The following is an 18,575-nucleotide window of genomic DNA, read 5'->3' on the forward strand; positions in this document are numbered from 1 at the left end:
TGGCAATGTCTGATGGGAGCATTCGAAATTTTTGCAGTTACAACTGTGTAGTTTCGTTTCAAGTGAGTCTTGTCTTAACTACATTTACTGGCTCTACACTAGTATTTTCTTTGGTAAAGAGATTATAGTTTTTTTTTTTTTTTTAACACTTCACTATGTTGTGTTGAATATTGATTGCTTAGGTTTCCTGATGTCTTATAATGGTGTAAATAAAACATGGTTATAAATTTAGTCTTGAGCATGATTTTTACTTTCTTACTCAATCCAACAGAATCTATTCAGCAAGTCCCCTGGGGTTAATTCTTCAGTGGTCCCTCTTTCCCAAGGCCAGGTGATCATGAATGCCAATGCAGCTACAGTGACACAAGCTGGAAGCAGCACACAATCTGTGGTGTCTGCCACATCAACCACCTCTACTTCAACAGTTAGCAACAGCAATTCGGCTGCTGCGGGACTTCAGAGGTTAGCTGCACAGTCACAGACACAACAGCAGAACAACCTTTCTCGTCTTTCAACGAAGCTGAGGTGTCAGCATTGCAGTCGGTTGTTTGCCACCAAGCCAGATCTCTTGGACTATAAGGTAGAAACTTAGCGTGATATGTTAGATATATACAGATAGCAGTGATTTGTCACCTAAAAAGATTTGTATACCCAGCTTTTGCTCATGTATCCAAAAATGTATGCACAACATTTATACACACAATATGGGTAAACAGATTCCAAAATTGAAAACCTCCAAATACAGCTAATTCTGAAATGTTTTGCATTCTGTGAGATTATATTACTGGTTGTCACTTGTACAGATTGTATCTGTGGGGAAATGAGCATCTTACACAGGGAAGAAATCTCATTTTAGTTCACTGTGCCATAAACCAGTAAATAAGTACTCATGTTTGATATTATACAGAGAACAATTTGAGTTTCTTTGTGAAACTAATATGTGCATTTAGTCTGGGCATGTTTGGTTGCCTACATTTGCAGCCAGTTTTTTTACATTCATCATGTAGATTCATATTTGTTATATTGTGAATCTTGTCTTATAATTTGACTGCACCAGTTTCTGCTAATGCATGGCAGGAAGACAAATGTGTACTTTTGCAAAAATGTGAAGTGTGCCCACATTCCTAATAAAAAAATAAAAATGGAAATCCCCTTTGAAATTACATGGTTGTAGTTGATGACGTGTCCAAAGCATGTAGTAGTGCTGGACCTCCTTCACATGGCCGTTTAGCCACATACACCAAACTTTTGCAGCTAGAATGACAGGTGCTGGCGATTTATCCACAGCTGCTTAACCTGTGCAAGATATCGACAGGCTGACAGGGGCCATTGCTTTTCACATGTGGCCACACACCCAAGTGGTTACCTGTGGTTAGGGACAGATATCTGAACCTGGATGTAGATTACATCTGTCTCTAACCACAGGCAACTGCTTGGTGTGTGAGTACATGCGAACAACGATGGCCTCCGTCAGCATGTCAATACTGTCTACAGGCTTAGCAGCCAGACTCTGAGCAGCTGCCATTTATTTGCATGCACCTGTCATTTCAGCTGCAAGAATCCACTGTTTCTTGATGCTGGAATCCCAGTGTATGCGGCTAAACAGCCATGTGAAAGAGGCCTTGCAGTTGATGGTTCCATGTGAAATCAATAAGTACAAGTTTTTATTTTGTTTTTTAAATGCACTGATTTTGATGTTACTCTTTCACTTTAGGGTAAAATGTATCAGTTTTGCGGTAAAGCCTGCTGTGATGAATACAAAAAAATTAACATGATTACTGCAATGTGTGAATACTGCAAAATAGAGAAGACTATGAAGGAATTGGTGCGCTTCTCAGGAGTTGAAAAAGTTTTCTGCAGTGAAGGTTTGCTATTTTAATTTATTTCTTTCATTAGATGTCTAAATAACTTAATATTCAAAAATGTTTTTCACCACTTCCAGCCCTTAGGCTGTATATATACGATCTTAGGTTGAAGCGGTCATACCAGGATCATATCTGCAGCTTGATCTTGGTAGCAACATTTTCAGCCAGAAACCATCTTTCACGGAAAAGTGATAAAAGCGGCTCTACAGTTGCCCAATCCGTTTTACAAAGCGAACAACTTAAGTGTTTTTGTTCATAAAAATTTGTATTTGATAAACATGCACACAAATATCCTTTGACCTAAAAAAAATTGTAACTACCACCATTGTACTTTCCAGGTCCTCTGCTTTCAGAAAATATATCATGTTTGAGGGTTCTAAGTAATTTTATAGTAAAAACTGCAAATTTTAACATGTATGTGAAAAATGTTAAAATTGGCCTGGGCAGCAAGCCGTTAAATGGTCCCCCCCCCCAAATACTTATTACCTATATCTTTCTAACATTTTAATGAAGTTATGAACTGAAATTCCTATATAAATATATTTAATGCAATAGTGTAGTGTAATGGTATCTTAAAGGAGCAGTATAGTCAAAGCTTTTTTGGCTATACTTCTATGGATCACAAGAGTGCAGTTCTGCACTGTGACCCATTTTGCAGCTAACAGTAGGCTGAAGACACAGAGCTGGTCCAGGCTCTTAAATATCCTGACCATATGATTAGGATCCAACTAGAAGCCTGGACTGGCACCTGGCTCAGCCTCTCGGTGATCCGCTGAGAGCCTGAGCCAGCCCCTCCACAGCCTGGTGCTCCAGTGAGCACTGGGGGGGCAAAGCAGAGACATAGACACTGACAGTCACGGCTGTTTGCTCACAGCAGAGCAGAGGGGAAAACTGAGCAATCACGATATTTGATCGCTGAGTTCTCTGTGCAGAGCCAGTGGGGGACAGATGCAGCATTGGATTGATGCTGCATCCACCTAGGTGAGTGTAATTTTTTTTTTTTTTTTCCAATTCCTAAAACCCATACTTCTCTTTTGTAAATTTACTGTACTAGTGAATTCTGACCATATAATTGGTGTGTTTTTATAGGTTGCAAGCTGCTGTACAAACATGACCTTTCTAAAAAGTGGGGAAGTTACTGTAAGATGTGCAGTTACTGCTGCCAAACCTCTCCAAAGTTGGTGCGGAATCATTTTGGAGGGAAGTTGGAAGAGTTCTGTGGAGAAGAATGCATGTCAAAATTCACAGTGCTATTTTATCAGGTGAGAAGTCATAAATCAATTTAAGATAAATGGGGAAACTGAGGTTGCTTTATTGTCAGCATGGTTTTTAAATCCTTATTTATGATCATACCTGATTTTATCTGGCCATGAGACCAGCATGTACAGAAATCTGGCAATGTAGCAGTCGTGTACAAAAGTCTCATCCACTGTTGAGACACCCAATTTTAAAAAGTAAAAAGGTAAACTGATAGTTTTACATAACGCAGCAGCATCCACACACTTGGGACACCCTACATTAGAGATAATTTATTCTTCCTAAGCAAATACACCTTTGCGCACTGCTATATGACTAGTATTAAAATGTTTCTCTCCCTCACTCAGCCAACTGTTCTTATCAGCTAATGAAGTTATTGGTTGTTAGGACGCTGGTGGCTGGAAGGTTATAATTGTGCACAATGGAAACCTTTGGCTTTGTGTAACTAAAAAGCAGGCTTAATCCACCCCCTGGCTTGTATACAATTTTTGGGTTTATTTTTAGACATTTAGCCAAGGTACCCCTGAATAAACCAACAAAAGATTTTCTAGCACACTTACCAGCCAGCCTACAAAACAACCAAATTGACCCTGTCTAACAATTCACATTAAATCCAGGGGGTTTTGTTTTCACACATTTGCAAAAATATGTGCAAAATGAACAAAGATGGGCGCTAGCCTTACAAATATATATACAGGTGAAACGCAAAAAATTAGAATATCATGCAAAAGTTCATTTATTTCAGTAATGCAACTTAAAAGGTGAAACTGATATGAGATAGACTCATTACATGCAAAGCAAGATAGTTCAAGCCGTGATTTGTCATAATTGTGATGATTATGGCTTACAGCTCATGAAAACCCCAAATCCTCAATCTCAGAAAATTAGAATATTACATGCAGTCAATAAAACAAGGATTGTACATAGAACAATATCGGCCTTCTGAAAAGTATAAGCATGCATATGTATACAGTACTTGGTTTGGGCCCCTTTTGCAGCAATTACTGCCTCAATGTGGCGTGGAATGGAAGATAGCCTGTGGCACTGCTGAGGTGTTATGGAATACCAGGATGCTTCAATAGCGGCCTTCAGCTCTTCTGCATTGTTCGGTCTCATGTCTCATCTTTCTCTTGGCAATGCCCCATAGATTCTCTATGGGGTTCAGGTCAGGAGAGTTTGCTGGCCAATCAAGCACAATAATCCCATGGTCATTGAACCAGGTTTTGGTGCTTTTGGCAGTGTGGACAGGTGCCAAGTCCTGCTGGAAAATGAAGTCCGCATCCCCACAAAGCTCGTCTGCGGAAGGAAGCATGAAGTGCTCCAAAATCTCCTGGTAGACTGCTGCGTTGACCCTGGACTTAATGAAGCACAGTGGACCAACACCAGCAGATAACATAGCTCCCCAAATCAACACAGACACTGGAAACTTCACACTGGACTTCAAGCATCTTGCAGTGTGCGCCTCTCCATTCTTCCTCCATACTCTGGGTCCTTGGTTTCCAAATGAGATGTAAAAGTTGCTCTCATCAGAAAAGAGGACTTTGGACCACTGAGCAACAGACCAGGTCTGTTTTTCTTTAGCCCCGTTTAAGATGCTTCTGACGTTGTTTGTTCAGAAGCGGCTTGACGAGGAATACGACATTTGAAGCCCATGTCCAGGATCCATCTGTGTGTGGTGGCTCTTGATGCACTGACTCCAGCCTCAGTCCACTCCTTGTGAAAGTCCCCAACACTTTTGAATGGCCTTTTCCTGACAATCCTTTCCAGGCTGCGGTCATCCCTGCTGCTTGTGCACCTTTTTTCTTCCACACTTTTCCCTTCCACATAACTTTCTATGTGCTTTGATACACCACTTTGGGAACATCCAACTTCTTTTGCAATTACCTTTTGAGGCTTTCCCTCCTTATGCAGGGTGTCAATGATGGTTTTCTGCACAACTGTCAGGTCAGCAGTCTTTCCCATGATTGTGATTCCTACTGAACCAGACTGAGAGACCATTTAAAGGCTCAGGAACCCTTTGTAGGTGTTATGGCTTAATTAGCTGATTAGAGTGGGACACTTTGAGCCTAGAATATTGCACCTTTTCACAATATTCTAATTTTCTGAGATTGTGGATTTGGGGTTTTCATGAGCTGTAAGCCATAATCATCACAATTATGACAAATCACGGCTTGAACTATCTTGCTTTGCATGTAATGAGTCTATCTCATATATTTCACTTTTAAGTTGCATTACTATTGCACAATATTTAAATTTTTCGAGTTTCACCTGTAATTGCATGAATGAAAACAAAAATTCAAGCCATTAAATGAATACATTTCCCTATTCAGATTAGGTCCATACATTAAATTTAGCATGTACATCTATAGAAAGTCCAAAATATATGTTTGTCTCTTATCACGGTGTCCATGAAAGTATAACTGGGTAACATTATCTTCTTAAACATAATGTGTTCCACTACATGTAGATAAACTCCTCACTCAGGAGACCTATGCGCCCAACAAAGCAGCCTGCAAGTGCTAGAACTGGAACTAGTCTGCTTGTGGAATCCCCTGTCAATTCTCATTCACCAGGAACAAACCACCAAAACCAGAGAGAGTACTTATAGTGTAGTAAGCTTTTATTAAACACTAAGGTATTAAAAAATATAAAATATGTGCTCAAATAAAATGGTGCCAGAAAAGGCACAAAACAGCTGGCTTGTAAAGGACCTTAGCGCAGCACCGCCACTCATAATCATAAAGCAGGAGTGCATTCCTTGAAACTGGAAGTGATGTTAGGGTAGGCCCAGAAGTGATATCATTGGCTCAGCATCAATGCATTTTGCGCATCACGTGTTTTCAGGGAGTTCAAGTAGGAGCACAAATCGCAGTGGATAGATTAAGGACAGGTGTGCCTTGAGGGAGCCCACCCTTCTTTAAAGGCACAGGGACGCATGTGATGCCCAGCAAAAGCACAATGGCAGCTGAAGGCATCTGGTAAGTCCCCGCATCCAATTCAACCAGCTGTAAATAAAAGGTGGCAACTACCCAAACCTTTAACTCACCTTTTGCAGTAAGGTGTGTATGAAAGGGCAGTGCACATCACAAACAAAAGCTTTCCCAGCACACTTGCCAGCCAGCCTTGCAAATGTGTGCAAACAAATCTCTCTGGATTTAATGTGATTTGTTAGGGTCAATTTGGTTGTTTTGCAGACTGGCTGGTAAGTGTTCTGGGAAATCATTTGTTTGTGATGTGCATTACCCTTCTGTGAGCACCTTACTGCAAAGGCTAGTCATAGGTTGAGGTGGTTGCCACTTTTTTGTACAAAAACCTGAAGGCACCCTGGTTGAAAAAGGCTGGTCTAATCTGAGTTATGTCACACCAAGATTTTCCTGTATGTAGGATCAATGTAACTGCAGAGGGGGGATTTGCAAAGAGGTTTTGCAAAATAGCTAAAAATGAGTATATGAGAAAAATTAAGTGGGCAACAGTTTTGCAGCACATTTGGATTAAAATGAGGTATGTAAAACATATGGGGATGCCTAATGTGTATCATGTCAAAGCAGTGTGCGGTCATTTGGGGGTTCTAATTTCATGTGTGTGCGATTCTCTGTGCATTGAATTTGGTTTGCTTTTAAAATATTTCACATCTCCTAGAATGGAAAGTTATCCTTAGAATAGTTTTAAGGAAAGGTTGGAACACGAAGCATGTTTGCTGAACTTTTGAGGGCCTGGTCACATCATTTATCCCAATTGTTTTTGCTGAATTTTATCTGTTGCATATTTCTAGAATAAAAAAAAACTTCCTAAGCAGATATATAGGACAAAAAAAAAAGTTATAAGATGTACCGTGCTTTGAAAAAGTAATCATACCCCTTGAAATTTTCCACATTTTGTCATGTTACAACCCAAAATGTAAATGTATTTTATTGGGATTTTATGTGATAGACCAACACAAAGTGGCACATAATTGTGAAGTGGAAGGAAAATGATAAATGATTTACACATTTTTTTAATAAATATCTGAATAGTGTGGTGTGCGTCTTTATTCTGGACTTTGACTGGGCCATTCTAACACATGAATATGCTTTACTCTAAACCATTCCATTGTAGCTCTGGCTATATTTTTAGTGTCTTTGTCCTGCTGGAAGGTGAACCTCTGCCCCAGTCTCAAGTCTTTTGCAGACTCTAACAGGTTTTCTGCCCTGTATTTGGCTCCATCCATCTTCCCTTCAACTTTGATCTGCTTCTCTGTCCCTGCTGAAGAAAAGCATCCCCACAACATTATGCTGCCACCACCATGTTTCACAGTGGGGATGGTGTGTTCAGGGTGATGTGCAGTGTTAGTTTTCCGCCACACATAGCTTTTTACTTTTAGCCCAAAAAGATCAATTTTGGTCTCATCTGACCAGAGCACCTTTTTCCATATGTTTGCTGTGTCCCCCACTTGGCTTCTCACAAACTGCAAACGGAATTTCTTATGGCTTTCTTTCAACAATGGCTTTCTTCTTACCACTTTTCCATAAAAAGTATGGCTAGATTTGTGGACTGCATGACTAATAGTTGTCCTGTGGACAGATTCTCCCACCTGAGCTGTGGATCTCTGCAGCTCCTCCAGAGTTACCATGGGCCTCCTGGCTGCTTCTCTGATTAATGCTGTCCTTGCCTGGCCTGTCAGTTTAGGTGGACGGCCATGTCTTGGTAGGTTTGCAGTTGTGCCATACTCTTTCCATTTATAGTTGGCTGATTGAACAGTGCTCCATGAGATGTTCAAAGCTTGAGATTTTTTTTTATAACCTAATCTTGCTTTAAACCTCTCCACAACTTTATCCCTGATTTGTCTGGTGTGTTCCTTGGCCTTCATGCTGTTCACTAATGTTCTCTAACAAACCTCTGAGAGCTTCATAGAACGACTGTGTTTATACTGAGATTAAATTACACACAGGAGGACTCTATTTACTAATTAGGTGACTTCTGAAGGCAATTGGTTTCACAAGATTTTAGTTTGGGGTATCAGAGTTTAAGGGGCTGAATACAAACACATGCCACACTTTTCAGATATTTATTTGTAAAAAATTTTGAAAACCATTTATCATTTTCCTTCCACTTCACAATTATGTGCCATTTTGTGTTGGTCTATCACATAAATTTCCAATAAAATACATTTATATATTTCGTTGTAACATGGCAAAATGTGGAAAATTTCAAGGGGTAGGAATACTTTATCAGGGCACAGTATATATGTTTATAGAATGTGTGTCTTGAATAGATCCTTTGGAGGTCAGGTTACTTCACCATACAGTCACCTTTTAAGTGTGGCTGTCAGCTATACCTGTTGAGACTGCTCCATAAAATGTATACGTGGACCACATACCAACCATGTAAACCCTTATGATTGTGAGTTGTTGAATGATTGCACATTTTGTGCTTGATAAGCTCTTAGAAGTATTATTTTAGTAATATCTAATACTCAATTTTCCTTTTTTTAATTAGATGGGTAAATGTGAAAGTTGCAAGCGGCAAGGCAAGCTAAATGAATCACTAAAATGGAGAGGGGAAATGAAACACTTTTGTAACCTAATGTGTTTAGTGGTGTTCTGCAGTCAGCAGAGCACAGGAGAAGCATCTCCAGTCAACAATACAGGTTTGTTGATGCAGCCTGGGTATACCTATACTCAAAACTGACTTTTTTATTTAACAGTATGCATTCATGATGAAAGGCAAGGAGAGTAACTACACATTGATATTATGTTAAAAAAAAACTGCAAAAGAGTATCCTTAACATAATTTTAAATGTAGCTATTAAATTTACATTTTGCTGTCCCTGTGGTAAATCTTTCACTACCTCGAGTAATGTTTTCATATTTTACAGCACATCTAAGTAGATGCTGCGGAATTTTACATGTGCTGCGTAAGAGACATGAACTCATACAGTCATCTGCTGAAACTGGCATTAAAGTGTCATTAAACCCGAACGGTTTTCTTTAAACATTCATTATATACTTGCGTGCGAAAGTTATCCATGAAACCTTTCCTTGTTAGTCAATACCTGGTTGAGATGCCAATGACGACTCTGTCAGGTTGAGCGAAGGCATCAGAAGATCCTGCCTGTCTGTCTATCCCTGCAGTTGCCACCCCCATGTTGCCTGTCTTGCAGCAGCTACTGTCCGTTTTGCCTGGCCACAGTCAAAGCTTTAGCAGCAATGCCCCTCCTCTCCTATTGGCTGAACAGCAGGGGACAGGGACAGTCCTTAATTATAGGAGTTGCAGGAAGAGAGAGACAGGATGGGCAAGAGCAGCTGGCTGAGGAGGTGCAGATGGCTTAGGAGTGAGTGTCAGGCTACCAACAATACCATCTTATACCTCTAGCCCCTGACTGCAACAAACTTAATTTCCTGTGTGCTCCAACCCCTTATCACATAGTGTGGGGCAGAGCAAGTACACTATATCATGTGACTCTTTATAGTAGCACCACAAAAGGTATTTATATATATTTTCTTGTGAGCTTTAATTACACTTTAAGAAGCCTTTAGGCTAAAATGCCCCCATAGCACATTTTAGAAGATACAATCTGCTTTGTCACTCCTGCCTTGGAATTTTTTATGATCACACCCGTGTTCCACAGCACTTGAAGATTGTGTAGCTAAAACGTTTATTTCATAAAGGGGTAGTTTACCGTTGTAAACAAATAAATGCAGTCACACTATATCATAGCAGCACCCTGTGCTGTTCAGCTCTTACAGCCATTCTTCTCTGGTAACATACCAGTGGGCCATATTTAAGATAACAGAAGCTTACTGAAAAAAATTGCCACTGTTTTACACTATGGAAGGGTTTTTGTCCTTTTCCAGATGGTTGTGCGGTTCATCCTCTTCCCTCAGTTCAGATAAGCTCAGAGAAGGCGAAAGAGACCACCTTTGATCCTATTGAGTTATTCCTCTGTCTAACCCTACTCACAAAGTTGCCTTTCCTGTCACCATCACGTCTGTGAGGAAAGTTTCTGAGTTGGCGACAATCTGTAGGTTCAAGGTTGTTTTGAGGCTCAGAGCCTCTCTTCTTTCCAGGATGGTTTCTTTCACCTTTACCAGTACTTTGTCCTGTGGTCTCCCAGTCCTACTAAACAAAGCAGTTTACCTTCCTTTGTCGTGATATGGTATGTGCTGCTGTTTTTCTCAGCTACAGCTCCCTTTCTGCATTCCAGCTCTATTTGTCATTCCTGTCATGTCAAAAGGGACAGCCTGCTCTTCGTTCCACTGTCCTTAAGTTAGATTAACCAATGACCATTAAGGTCTATGACTGGAAGGGGGGAGGTTGTACCATACCTGGTCAACACCTAATCCACTAGATCAGTTAAGACATTCCCTGTTCATGGGCAGATAGAATGTGTTTAATGATCGGATCACTTCAGAAAATGTTTTCACTTTTCCAAATATCCTTGCTGAACAGGGAACCCATTCATACTAAACGTAATTCAAATAGACTCAGATTAAATTCTCTAGCAAGCCACGTTTGTGGTCACACCCCTCCCCCTCAACAGGAAGTGGCTCTAACTCTCCATCAATATATGCATGCAGAAGATCTGCCTTCAGAAAGTAATCAGTCTTGCTAGGAGGAAAGAGGGTTCTATTCTCATGTGTTCTTGAGAATAAAGCCCCCTGGAAAAAACCATTCTATATTTCAAACTCTAATACAAAGTGGTGAAGATTCAGAATGGAATCCATTTTTTCCACAACAAGGTTTTCTACCCCCAAAAATGTATTTATGGCCACCTTGTGGATGCTTATTTACAAATTTCCATTCAGGAAACACCAAGGAAGTTTTTAAGGTACAAAGGAAACTATGCATTTTCAATTCTCTGCAATTCTTCCTCTTATCTGCTCTGAGGATCTTTACAAAAGTGTCAGCAGAACTACTAGTACAACGGGGAAGTTGAAATAGTCTCATACCTGGATGAACTATATTTTTTTGGATCAAAAGAATCTTGCATGTGGCTATAGATCATCTAAAAAGCCTAAGAGGGCCAACAAATCAAGAGAAATTCTATCTAACCTCATCACATAGTGATTTTTCTAAGACATGCAGTGGACTGCATCAAGACATGAATCTTTCACCCAAAAAAAACCAAAAAAAAACAAATATTGAAACTGAGGCTGTCATCAAGCTCCATCTCACTTTGACAATATCATTAAGGGAAATCATGAGATTCATAGGCCTTATGACAGCAGCCATCCCAGCAGTTTTTTGCTTGGTTACACTTGAGGCCCCTGAATTAAATATTTCTTCTCTCCACTTGGGATGGAGAACAGAACACACTGCAGGCAACATACCGAGGCTCCCCAGAGTGTGTTGAGTGTGGGGCTTCCAGGCAACCTGATCCACCACCTTTGGTGGTGTCTGAAACCAGAACGATACTGGGATGCAGTAATCCTTAAACTTCATGAAGTATATGGTATTTACATTCATAACCACCCACTTTCTTGTATATTTGGTACCCTCAACCATGATGTTTTCACCACTTTTGTGATGTAAAGGTCATTATTTGCTGCATGTAAAGTTATTATGTTTAGATAGGTCGCTATTGTTGCGTCTAAAAACCAACACTGGATCTCTGAATTGAGTTAATAGCATTTGAAAAAATAACATGATCTAACTTGAAAACGCCGGCTGGCGATGGCCTACCTAGGTTAGTCATCTGTAACCACAAATGCACACACAAAGATGTGTCTGAGCTTTTTTTGGGGCTACATGTGAAAATTATGCTCTTTGGCAGCATCTAATGTTTCACTACCAATGTACATGTTGATTGTGAATACTGTCTACGCCTTCATCCTCCGTTAACAATCTGATATTTTTTAGCACTCTGCTTTCTTGGTTCTGCTGTATTGAAGTTCTTGTATAATTATCCTTACCTGTGTAACTGTAATGTTAGCCTACGTATTACTTTGTCTATGGGCACCTCAAAAGCTGAAAATTTTTTTTTTCTAAAAACCTGGTGTCTACACCCAGAGAACCTGTCAAGTGGTCACCCTTGGATTCAGCCAAACCCTGCAGAGATCACTGCAGATGCCTGTGCCTGGGGCTGGGGAATTCATATGGAGCAGTAGGTGATACAGGGTGTTTAAAGCACTGTTTGAGACTGAAGCCTATCAAAATTGAAGGAATTGAAAGTGATTACGGAAGCAAAAATGCCACATAGAATCAAAACCATGCCACAAAGGAATCAAAGGACAGCATCTGTGTCTTTTATCAGCACGCAAGGAGGCAAATAATCACAGTATCTCATGACGATGGAGGAGGAGACTTGGCGGTCCGTGTAAAATCTAAGCTAAATTCTCTAGCTGATTTATAGGTCACCTGTTTAGCGTTGCGGAGGAGGTCTAGAATTATTGCTCTCATTCTGGCGTGCGCGGTGATATATGACATGTGTATCGCAATTGACAGTTTCATGCGTAGGCACCCCAGGTGTCCTTTTATTTTTGTACATGCATATATGTGAGGGTGGGGGCCTCCAATATTTTTTATTTTTTTTTGGTATATGCTTGGGTGTAACTTTTTCATTTTTTACAATTAAAAAAAACAAAAAACTTCTTTTTTTTTTTTCTTTTTCTTTTTCTTTTTTTCATCACATGGGGACAAAGTCCCGTATGTGAGGATTTTTGGTGACAAGTTCTCTTTGAGACATCCAAGGTCTGAAAGACCCTGGATGTCTCCTCTCTGCTCCACTGAAGCACCGCTTTAAATTTTTTTTCTCGGGATTGCATTACAATCTCTCAACGAGAATCCGGAAGTGATATCATAATGTCACTTTCGGGTCAGCACAAGAAGGGGAGGGGAGCGGAGCTCTTCTCACTCCCCTCTAGCCAACAGCGAGCCGGGCCCGCAGATGGACAAGCGAAGAGGCTGGCACTGCGTGGAAGCAATCGGCGCCAGTGCTACTGCCAATTGCTTCCACCTGACAGGTGAGCCCTGCTGCTTGCCCACAGCAGGGCTGAAGGTAAAAAAAAAAAAAACTACCTGGCCGGCCCCCAGAACTGCATGTCCCGGGCGTTGGGCGATAGGATTCCAACATCCCTGAACACTGAAGAATAGTTTACACCAGACCATCGTTATTTTATTAGCCCCTTTTTGGCAAAAAAAAGTCTTGGTTTGCAAGCCTACTCCTACCGTCATACCCCCATGGATACTGCTGCCCCAAATTGATCTACAGCAAGACCCAGTGGTGCATCCTCAGCTACAATGTCTGCATCTCACATCATGACTTCAGAAAAGGAGACCTTAAATAATCAACAAAGTTGTGCTTAGGGTTGGCTATCAGAAAATAACCACTGCAGGCATTTATGGGAACATTTGGAAAAACTCTTCCCACTTTCCCTCAAGTGGTAACAAGGATCATCCAGTTATTCCTTTGGTCCAAGGTTTCTTGTAGGAAAGAGCTGACAAAAACTTGTCACGTAGCACAATAACTGTGTCATGCAACTTTCTGGAAATTATATTGGCAGGAGAACCTCTCATTAAAAGATTTCTTGTGTCTTCCACAAGGTCCTGATTACCTTTCATTAGGAGGTTCACTGCTTGGGACCTCTCAACAATACTTAAGAGGTTTCCTTCAGGTACCTATCAAACCCATTGAAGAATGTTCAGAGCAGATAATCGGTTCTGCTGGTGACTCTAGTATCTGCTAGAAGAGAGCAAACTCCACTCCCTCAATAGCAAAACCCTACTGCCTAATTCTACCATATGAAATCATTCTGAAACCTAATTCAGTATTCTTGCCATAAGTGGCCCCGCGCTTTCACTGGACACAAGATATTACAATTCCATAATTTTTTGCCAATCCATTTAATGCAAAAGAGACCACTTTTTTTCACAACTTCCAAAGATGCCTAATAGCCTACTTTGTGCTTGCATATTCCTGCAGGAAATTCCTCAAACTCTTTGCTCTTCTTAGGTCCTAGAAATGGAGAAGGAGCAACCAAAATTCAGAAACGCCATTGTAGTAACTTACCAGGCTTAATTACTTGACCTACCAGAAAGCACACTCTGAAGACTATGCCCTCATCATTGGTAGAAGGAGTGGGGGCGTCTTCAGACCATCTGTAAGACAGCCAGCTTGACCAGTTTTTCAGATCTTTGTTTAGCTTTATAGAGTTGATCTTCTCTCCAGCCTTGACCAAACCTTCAACAGGAGGGTTCTGCAGACTGCTGTTCCATCATAAGCAGGTATTTCTAACTTGTCCTCTGGTATGCTATCCTGGAAGATGACTGGCGAAAACTGTTACCTGGTAACTCGGTTTCCGAGAATCTTCCAGGACAGCAGGGATTTGCGCCTTTTTAGCCAGTTAGATAACTTTAGTTCTTATTTAGTACTGAGGTCACTAGGTGTCTGTGCTCTTTTTCTATTGATAATTAATGATGTTTTCCTGTTCAGATCGGGAAATCCTCTTTCTCATGTGCTGTTCTGGTAGATTCCTAGAATGTGAGTTACCGAGTAATTGACTCTTTCGTTAATGTTTTAATGTTCCTTAGTTTTTTGCTAAAATAGATATATGACAATTTAAGAAAATAGGTATTGTCATTGTTTATTTTGTGGAATACTTTTGTAAACTTCTGCTTTTATTGCAGCATCCAATGCCCCTATGGTTCAACCAGTCCCAGCTTCCCCAGGCTCTACTGGGACTAAGGATTCCACTCCAGTCATTGCCAATGTGGTGTCACTTGCAAGCACCCCTGCTGCACAGCCTACTGCAAACTCTACCAATGTCCTACAAGGTAAGGCACAAAAAGTTAAAAACTCCATTCACACTGGCACTGGCAAATCTGTGCTTTATTTGCATTTAGAGGACATCTTTAACTGCATGATTTTTCATTGGTGCCATTCACACTGAGCGCTTTGTTAGGTTTAGAGAAAATAGAATTTTGTGTCCAGTTTCTGATTATAAATTTTAATGGCTGCTAAACCTGCTTAGCGCAGTAACATCTGCATATAGAAAAAGTAAACACAGGCATGTTAGTGAGGCCTAAGTGGTGTATTAGTGTCAAGCCACTGCATTAAAGGATTTGGGGTAGATTCACACTTCTGCATTGCATTTTAAATATGCTACTAAAGCACTGCAGTGCAGTCAAAAATGTCTCACTCTTCTTTATGTTTTGGAGGGGGGGAGCAAGGGGGGATGCACTGCATCTCCTAATCAACTACTTTACAGGTCATTGGGGTGCCATCTACAATAAATAGCATCACAACACACTACTCAAAAAGCTGTGTGTTGATACTTGTCGAAATAAGGTGTGTTTACCACAACGCAAGACTTTGAATAGCCCCTTAACCACTTCTGACATTTCTCACATATATGTAACAATCTACATATTTTTTTTTGGCTACAAAATTAGTTAGAACACCAAACGTTCTATATTTTCTGAAAGCAAAGGCTCTGGAGAATAAAATAGTGGCTGGTGCAATTTTTTCTCACACAATATTTGCAGAGCGGTTTATCACACATTTTCAGGAAAAACACTTAAATAGATCTTAGTGAACAAAAACACAGTGTAAATACCTATTGTTTGATAAAGTATAATAGATGTTATGTTGAGTAAGTGGATACCTAACACGTGACGCTTTAAAATTGCATACACCATAAAACGTTGACTAACTATGGTACATGTAATTGTCCCTAGGCAATGCTTTAAAAGCCTTTACAGGTTACCACTTTAAAGTTAAACAGGAATTCTGGTGCTAGAAATATTGTTCTCCTTCTGACAATTTGGTGTGAGCATGAGGGGACAAGGGCACTTTAAAATTCTTTTTTTGTTATTAATATTATTTAAATTATTTTTATAAAATATTGTATCTTTTAAATTTTTTTTTTTTTAATTAATTTTATTACTAACAGAACATTTCTTGTGATAGCTGCCCAGTGACAGGTACTCTTTACTTAGAGATCTGGAGTCTGTTATACCCTAGATTTCTCCTCTGCCCTCAAAAACATCTGATCAAGCATTGGTTTGAATAGATACTTTAGAAGCCTGTAACGGCTTGTAAAGAACATACTGAAACCAGAGGTGTCTAAATGTTCATAGTTTCTGGCTACTCAGCCGGTCCGACAGATCGAGAGCAGCAGTACTGATCTTGATCACTTTTACAGAAAAACCCATTGTCTGCTGCAAGTTTCGATACCAGGATCATGGCTGCAGTTGCTACTATAATCCTGGTATAACCAATATGACCCAAGGACGTATGGGTATATCCTAAGCGTGAAAAGTGGTTGAAGAAAAGCTTCTGCATTTTCAGAGAGTACATAAGAGCTTTTATTGTAATGTGTATCTTTTAAAGGGACTGTGTTTCTAGGCTAGATACTTTTCTGTTGGCTTGTCTTGTAAGCAGCATGCAACTTTTAAGGTGCTGCAGTGGTTGCACAGCATAAATGCAAGTAATGCTGGGCTGCACAAATCCCACTCGCCAGGTCACCATAGCGACTAGAAATTGCATCCTGGCTTTTGGGCTTTTGTCAGCCCATTCACTGTTGGCACCAGGCATGGGCAATTTCTATTGGACAATGCTCCAGACATATAGTTCTGGGTGCCAGGCAGCTGATTTAGTTTTACAATCTTAAAACAAAAAAACACTTTAGTTCTGCTTATGTGCAGCAGAGCTAAAGTATTTTTTTACATTTTTTTTTAAGTTTTCTTCTTTACATATCGGCACTCCGGCTTCTTTGTGCGTGGTGTCAGCGCTCTCTGGGAATGCATGGCTCCTAGCTGCCGCCTCTCCGTCAGTTGGTCTCTGAGCACCGCTTCGAGGGGCTGACAGAGATGTAGAGATGTAACCGGCATTGGACACGGGACGAAAGGATGAGCCTGACTGCTGGCTCCCAACTCCGCCAGAGCCTCTCTGGGACGATGAGAGAAGAGTGTTGGCTCTGACCTCCCTCCATTCTCCTCAGTGGCTGTGCCCGGCTCCAGTTCCGTTCCTGTTGTCACCCATCGTGGATTGGATCTGGGTCAGCAGTCGGGTGTGTGTGTGAAGTTGGCCACACAGCCAGCTGATTACCATGCCCTAGGAGGAGAGGTGAGTGAGTCATGGATACAGAGTAAAGTCCATAGTGAGGTTATAATATGTGAAGGGGGGGATTTATAAAAAATTGGTGGGAGGGCAATCTGCATAATAAGGAGTTTCCCCCCTATAACAGGTTTTTGTTGTCATTCTTTGCAGCCAGCCTAAAACCCTGCTGGCATTGCATTATGGTTATTGGCTGGTGGCTCTGCTGTAAGTAATTTAGGGTTAGGGGACGCAAGCTACTTGCCTTGCCCCGGGCGCTGACAACCCATCCTATGCTGAAAAAATGGCTCCTAATTTTAGCTGGCTCTTAGATTCAAAGCAAATTTGTCAATCCCTGAAGTAATGGAATTAAAAAATGTATATTTTCAGATTAAATATTCATATTTACATTTCCAATCAGCTGACGGCGCTTGGAGCTTCCTTTCACCTTTCTATACTTTGCTGCTTTGATGAAAACCAAATGCTCCATTAAGGCTTCATACCGATTTTATAAATTAGATATTCAAATTAAAAGTCATATAGACAATTCACTGCTTCATTGCTAAATCTGTTTACCTTAAATATAACTTTTGGAAGAATTTTGGCTATCTATATAATTTTAGCATTATTTAAAGAGAAACTTCAGCCAGGCTGCTAAAGATAAAAGTTAGCAGCTACAGATATCATAGCTGCTGAAACAAGTACTGCAAAATGGGTACTTACCAACCCGTGGTGTTTTAGTGCTGTTTTCGTTTAACTCAAAATCTTCAGCACTGTTGTCAGTCCCATGTCACCATCTTGGCTTTGTTAGCTGGCTTTCACTTCCTGATAAGAAAACCACATCTTCGCCTAGGCGAAAAATAAAGCGGTGGGTGCAAGTACTTTGTAGAAAAGGTACTTCCTACCCCCCAAAATTGTTTTCTAGTGCGTTAGAGGGGGGGGGAGAATTTGGAATCTACAAAAGAAAAGTGAAGGTCCACTTTTAGAGCACAGGCTTTTATTTGGTGCATGGCTTCAATAAATTCCTTGTGTTTTTTCATATGGTCTTACACATGGATTAAACAAAGGAAATTAGGTATTTCTTATTTGTACACAGGACGCAGAGCAGTTAATAAACATGACTACTTGGGTTATGCTGCCACCTGCAGGTGAATGGTGCCTTGCAATAAAAAAAGGCAAGAATCATCACCCAGGCTATTCCTACACATTCTTTATGTAAAGAGAGGAATTCACTCCATCCATATCTGAACAGAGGGATCAGCTCTCAGGGGTTCTCTCTGGTGAAAATGTGGACAATCTCTTTCCCCTCTCCCCTTTTGAGGCAGGATAAAGCTTTGGAGGAAGTTCCTCTGGAAGTTTAAGTAGTGGTAGCTGTTGAGGATCAGGAATCTTCTGTAGATGCGTCCTCGCGGGAGAAATCTGAAGGTCCGGTTCTGTCT

The 18,575-nt window shown here is 40.6% G+C and overlaps 1 protein-coding gene across 3 annotated transcripts in view; it reads left to right on the forward strand.

Annotated features, from left to right (window-relative positions):
• Nucleotides 1–18,575, forward strand: part of ZMYM4 (zinc finger MYM-type containing 4) — a 127,626-nt gene that overhangs the window by 53,951 nt on the left and 55,100 nt on the right. For all 3 annotated transcript variants that reach the window (XM_089686332.1, XM_089686331.1, XM_089686333.1), the window contains exons 10-15: nucleotides 1–62; nucleotides 272–580; nucleotides 1,715–1,865; nucleotides 2,955–3,127; nucleotides 8,598–8,748; nucleotides 14,727–14,873. The exon at nucleotides 1–62 is cut by the window's left edge and continues 54 nt beyond it. In XM_089686332.1, coding sequence (XP_089542458.1) covers nucleotides 1–62; nucleotides 272–580; nucleotides 1,715–1,865; nucleotides 2,955–3,127; nucleotides 8,598–8,748; nucleotides 14,727–14,873 — 993 coding nt within the window. The remainder of the gene's footprint in view (nucleotides 63–271; nucleotides 581–1,714; nucleotides 1,866–2,954; nucleotides 3,128–8,597; nucleotides 8,749–14,726; nucleotides 14,874–18,575) is intronic.

Source organism: Staurois parvus, unplaced genomic scaffold, assembly GCF_062004578.1.
Source record: "Staurois parvus isolate SC_StPar_1 unplaced genomic scaffold, SC_StPar_1.0 ptg000394l, whole genome shotgun sequence".
Lineage (NCBI taxonomy): Eukaryota > Metazoa > Chordata > Amphibia > Anura > Ranidae > Staurois > Staurois parvus.